Below are 5,865 nucleotides of genomic sequence, written 5' to 3' on the forward strand. Positions count from 1 at the left end.
AAAAAATCAGAAACTCGAGAAAAACGGCTTTTAAGTTTTGAATATGTAGTAAAAGTGAATACATACCCAATAAACATGTGGTGAACGTTCGAAAATGGCCTTCGATATCCAATATGAATATCGAAATGACAACGAACTCATAACTAACCTTAAGTTTTCCAGCGTTTATAGTATATTGCAAATACACTCGAAATGGGTCGAAAAAAATGAGATCCATAGTAAAAAGATAGAAAGTGAAATCCAGCTCATTTTCGAAGGGGTAATAAGACAATCACTCTCCTCATTAAAATTTCAATGGGCTGGATTTCGAATTAATAACGAAGGGAAAATGCATTCGATAGCGAAGGTTCCCTTTTGCTGAAGAATGACCTAGTTCTCGGATCGAATACTAACCATTTCCAAATTCGTTATGGAAGGTGAGACTTAAAAACAAATTTTAGTTATCAAATCATTTTCGAATTGTTAACCAAGCTTAATGTTTATTGGGTATTTTGTTCTAATAAGCTATTTATAATCAGTCTAGCTATGAAATTTTTACAAAACTTAGTAGAACAGGTAACGGGCGTTCCCACGACAGTCGGGTCTACGTAACCGGAACGATCCAGATTTAAATCTGGCCAAGAACAAACTGTCACTCCAGCCACACTCCCCAAAAACACTTAGGGAATTAGTATGCGACAACAGGTAGCGGGCATTTCCGCATACTTGCAGAAAATGTGCGATATGTACATCTGTATAGAGTTATTTACGAAATATTCCAATTTTTATCTTCACTTACTCATCATTCAATAAATCTTTAAGCAGCGTATTTGTCTCTTGCCACATTTTTAACTGTTTTAGCAAATCAATTTTCATATAGACGGGAGCTCCCGGATACAATTTTTCACAAAGCGCGCCGTTAAGGAATTCCAATGCCTCTTTAAACTTTGCTTGTAACTTTAAAATATGCAAATAAAGAAAAACTTCTTGTTCCGACTCGAGTTTGTTTTCATTGATCATTTTTTCAACCATGCGCTGCGCGAGTGCTAAATAAATTTTGGTTTTTTCAGGAAACTTGCTTTCTGGGCCACGTATTCCCTGCAAATAAGCATATATGTATGCATGTAATTAAAAAGAAAAAGCCACAGAATTCTATATTTATACACATAAAAAATATTTTTGTGTACCTGTAGAACAACGCTCATCACGGCCCAAAAATAATACGCGGTCTTTGGCTGTGCTTTATACAGTTGCAGCGCAACCGATTGCTGCGATTTGAAATCCTCCAGACGTACATGGGATATAAAGAGGTGGGCCAGAAGTTCCTCATTGCCGGGCGATTGTTTTACGGCATTATTGTACAAATATACAATTTTGTCCACTGCAAAGGATAATGTTCGCTTTTAAAAATAATTCTATAAATAACGTGTCAATTAAATACTTGTAAATAATAATGCTTGGTGTCTGAATATTAAAACGTTTTTAATAAATTATATCTAGGTGCTATGCTGGCGTGTGCCACAGCAACGACTACTACGAGTACATACATATGTATACATGCGCCCACATGCTTTTGTGCATAAGCGGACGCCAAAATTTTAGACTTAATGAGTGCACAAAATTTTCGCAGACAACTAATTGCTGTGTGCTACAATCACAAAGGATGGTTTCCTTAGTTTTAGGTAGAAATGCAATATGAAAATTCAGCAAGACTTTGATAGCACCAACTTCATTATTTCCTTACGGGAATCCAAGTGACGATTGGATAACAACAAAATTATCCAATCATGCTATTTATGCTATCTATGCACCATGCTAGACAGTATGCAACGCATCGAGAATACCGCTATACTAATACACAGGAGGACAGATTTTCAGTGCACGGCTGTGGTTTAAACTTAGTTTAATCACTCGAGCTGGCTGGTTTAAACTAAGATTAACCAATCAAATGTCAGCCAGCTGTTCAAGATAAACGCAGTTTATGATCTAAGATTAAACTATCACTGAAAAACCATACATATATGTATGAAAGAAAAATAGTAGAGAAAAAGCTTTGGGTGTTCCATTTTTTTAGGCACCTGTTAAAAGCAGCTTTTTTTTTGTCGCCGAAAAGGTCGCGCTCAGAACTATAATTTTAAAACCCGTTTTGATTTATACCTTCACTAATTTGGAAATACTATCCCTAGTCTTTTAGGGCCGTTTTCTCAAGAACGAATTTTCGTCATCCCTTATCAAATTTGGTTTGGATGCAAATCGGTTTTGGCGTTTTGCTATCTTCAGTGTCGTTTTCGTTTGTTTTTTAAACTTTTTAATTTTATATTAAAAATTAATTTTGTTGAAAGTGTCAAGTTTTATTGTAGGAGCTTCGCAGCTGTAAATACAACAAGCTACCAACAAATCGGGATGTTATAAAATATTTAATTTATTTCAAACAGAATGGTGTTTCAAAAGTGCCGAAAAATCCCAAATTACTCCCATAAACTCATAAACTGACGGGAGTTTATAAAAAACTTTTTGGAATTCGGGAACGAGCTAATATTAATTGAAGGACTCACAATTCGTAAATGTATTAACGCAGTTATTAAAAATATTTTTCTCCTTTTACTTTTGTATCTATACAAAATAAGTTAATTTAGATCATGAAAAGTATACAAAAAAAAAATCTAAAAATGTAAGCATTTACACGTTTTTCAATAAATCCTAACACTTCTTTTATAAAGTCCTGATAATTTTTTAAGACTATTAGGTTTATAGTATAAAAAAAAAAAACTAACGATAGTGTTTCCAAAATTGGTGAAAGTTTGAATCAAAACGATTTTTAAGGCCAAAACCTTTCCAGAGACAATAATAGTCTTTAGCGAGACCTTTTCGGCGACCCTTTCGGAGACCTTTCCCCAACATAAGCCAGCTATCGAAAATGGTCACCGGTGGCATCGTTACTAATGCGACGTTAGTGACATCGTATATATATACATACATAGCAGATGTAGCTCTATGGACGAACAACGTCCGAGATATTTAAGGTCACTTATAAAAAATTGCTTGAGTGTCATCAATGATCACTGCATGACAAAGTCAGTAATATTTGGTCTTGTCGTGAATTCCATGTAAACAAATATTCCCAAAAATTGTAAAGCAAAACGAATATATTTGTTTCAATTTGTAGTTTTTCCTGATAATAAAATGTAAAAATGGGAACAAAAATTATGTCCGCAACTAAATGTTGTAAATTGTGAACTGGTTTTCACCGTTAAAAACCTCATTGCTACAAACTAGCACGGTTTCGTCGCCAATCGCTCAACATTCATATATCAATACTTTGCATACATCTTATTATATCCGGACTCTGTTTTGTAATCATGTCGATTATATTCTTTCGCACTCACATTCGATATCAGTTTTTATTCGCCGCAACTGTCAGACGTTTACGAAACCTTACACACTTCAAACTTTGCTTTGTGGACTGGTTAGGTCAAAAATTGAGTATCGCAAGATTTAATTAGAAGCCTTACCCAAAATATCTTAGTATGAGCTCAAAAAATCTTTCTAAAATTTGCTCTCCGTTCATTAAATTTGTCTATACCATACCTTCTTACTATTTTCATTGCCAACTAAACAGCCTTTTTTTTTCTTTAGTACGCTCTTACACGATATGTGTTTGCATATGTAAATGCTACTTTTCTGATACGTTCTAATATATTTTACATACGAGTTGATACAAAAAGTAGCATTTACATATGAGCCATTCAGTGCACAAATTGATTAACTCCATCAACAAAAAGTTGAGAGATGCGATCAAATAATATACATTATTATTATTGGCGGAATCAAAAGATTTTTTTTAGTTACCGTCACCCTCGAAGCCGATACTGAAGTACGCAAACTTAATTATTTCACCATATTTCATCAAATTTAAATTGTGTACAAGAAAATAACCCTACTGCTAATCTTATTTTGACAATCTAAAAATTAAATCCTGAAACATTCAAACTTTGTACAACTCATTTCCCTACAGGGTAGTCGTTCAAGTATATATGTACATACATATATATGTAAATTCGGATATTTAAGCTTTCTAGTATACAAATACAGACGATAGGAGCGTGCAAGAACATCGAAGCAAGAAACACTTACATTGTTCCAATTCTTTGTAGCAGAAAGATAGAACTTGTAGTGTTGGATCATCCACCGGCTTCTCGCTACTCACAGTTCTTAACATGACTTGACTCTCATCATATCGACCCAAACGCAGTAGAGCCAATGCCTTTAATGCACGAGCACACCACATATTTGGATGTTTTTTAAGGAGTTTTTCGGTCTCTTGAAGAGCTTTGCGGTTATTTCCAACTTCCAGACTATCTAGAAATGTAAAATGAATCGTAATTTTAAACTTCAGAACTAGATTCATTTAAGAAAAAAATCATTGGTATCTTGTATCCCAGTCATGTATCCGCTAACGCATACATGCACATGCTCTAATATGCACGTGTCCCCATACACTCACCATAAATTGGCCGCAACCGTCGCTCAAAGACAGTGGCATCTTGCACGTGCTGCGACATCTCACCACTTTAGGATTCTGTTCTAAGATGATTAGTTTCACAAAGTGATTTTGCTACTAGATAAATAATTTTGTTTTTCCTTCGCAGCCCGATATTTCAAATATGTATTAACTTCAATTACTTTTTTACCAACGTTTTCTCACACCTCCTCCTCTTGGTTTATTACACAAGGTACTGCTTAAGTCGAATTTGGAAAAACCTAACAGAAAGGGTTTTTTTCAGGAGTATTCTACAATTTTCAGTAATTTGGACTGAATATACTTGCTTAAAACTTTTATGTCTACTTATTTTTTCTCTCTGAGGTTCTATACATTTGCCGCTACCGTAGTACGAGAATTTTTTTATGGAATATGATCTTGCCACCCACTAACGTATGTATATCGCTTGCCACACAGTCGAGTTTTTGGCCGTTGAAAAATTAAAATCACTGGCTGGCCATTACATTTATTTTTTCCACAAGAATGTTCATTAAATTTGGATTTTTCGAGCTAATTGTCGCACCTTGCACAAGTTTAAAAGCATACGGCAAAAACTGCAAGTAAAGCGTAACAAGATAAATGTCAGAAAATGACGAGCATGTGTGTTTTTTGTGTGGGTGTGTGTAATTTTTGGGATTGGTAACGGCGCGTTTACACTAGACAATAGGTTTGCTCGTCGAAAATCCAGCAAAAATTATCCAACACTCAAAATACCACAGAGTAAGAAAAAATGCTCCCGAATTCTCTCCCATGTTGAGAAACTTGCAACTTCAACTTGCAGCTGAAGGCGGTTGCCTTTCAAACATAATACATTTTTATAGAACTTTTAAAATTCGTTCAGATGGACAAAAAACAGGATAAAGATGTATATTTTTTATTGTTCTTTCTTTCTTTAACATACATTTCCATTCCCTTATGGATTAGCTGTCGGGTTTCTTAAATCGTTTCTGGTTGCGATTGCATTCCGATTGCGAATAATTTTTTTTTTTAATTAAATAGACGATCAAATCTCTTAGGGCCAGTTTTTCAGTGCCAGTTTATACTTAAATTAACCCCTCTATTCTAGCAGAGTCACAAAACTTAGCTCATCACTGTTGTGATTTCAAGTGCGCCGAGAAATGTGTCACAAAAAATTCGATTTTGAGTGCTAGAAAAATACACAAAAATTTAAAAAATTGGGGAAAATTTTCCAATAATGGACCAGGCTTTGAAAAAAAAATGAGGGGGTTTAGAGCGGCTTTTTGTGATTCTAAATCTGAAACCCCCCCCTCCGGAGGCTTATAGTTTTTAAGTAATTCGTTGTTAAAGTTGTAAAAAAAGTACAATTTAACCTCACATTTTCCTTT

At 34.6% G+C, this 5,865-nt stretch overlaps 1 protein-coding gene across 1 annotated transcript in view; it reads right to left on the reverse strand.

Moving 5' to 3' along the window:
- The window catches only part of psidin (phagocyte signaling impaired), a 23,685-nt gene extending 18,606 nt beyond the window's left edge, over positions 1–5,079 (reverse strand). Inside the window, exons 1-5 of the mRNA XM_017622771.1 lie at positions 4,803–5,079; positions 4,484–4,740; positions 4,114–4,338; positions 1,167–1,360; positions 779–1,077 (exon numbers count right to left, since the gene is read on the reverse strand). Coding sequence (XP_017478260.1) covers positions 779–1,077; positions 1,167–1,360; positions 4,114–4,338; positions 4,484–4,541 — 776 coding nt within the window. The 5' untranslated portion in view covers positions 4,542–4,740; positions 4,803–5,079. The remainder of the gene's footprint in view (positions 1–778; positions 1,078–1,166; positions 1,361–4,113; positions 4,339–4,483; positions 4,741–4,802) is intronic.
- Positions 5,080–5,865: the final 786 nt, after the last annotated feature.

The sequence above is a fragment of the Rhagoletis zephyria genome, unplaced genomic scaffold (genome assembly GCF_001687245.7).
Source record: "Rhagoletis zephyria isolate East Lansing unplaced genomic scaffold, Rhagoletis_zephyria_1.1 Rzeph_scaffold_02927, whole genome shotgun sequence".
In the NCBI taxonomy this organism is placed as follows: domain Eukaryota; kingdom Metazoa; phylum Arthropoda; class Insecta; order Diptera; family Tephritidae; genus Rhagoletis; species Rhagoletis zephyria.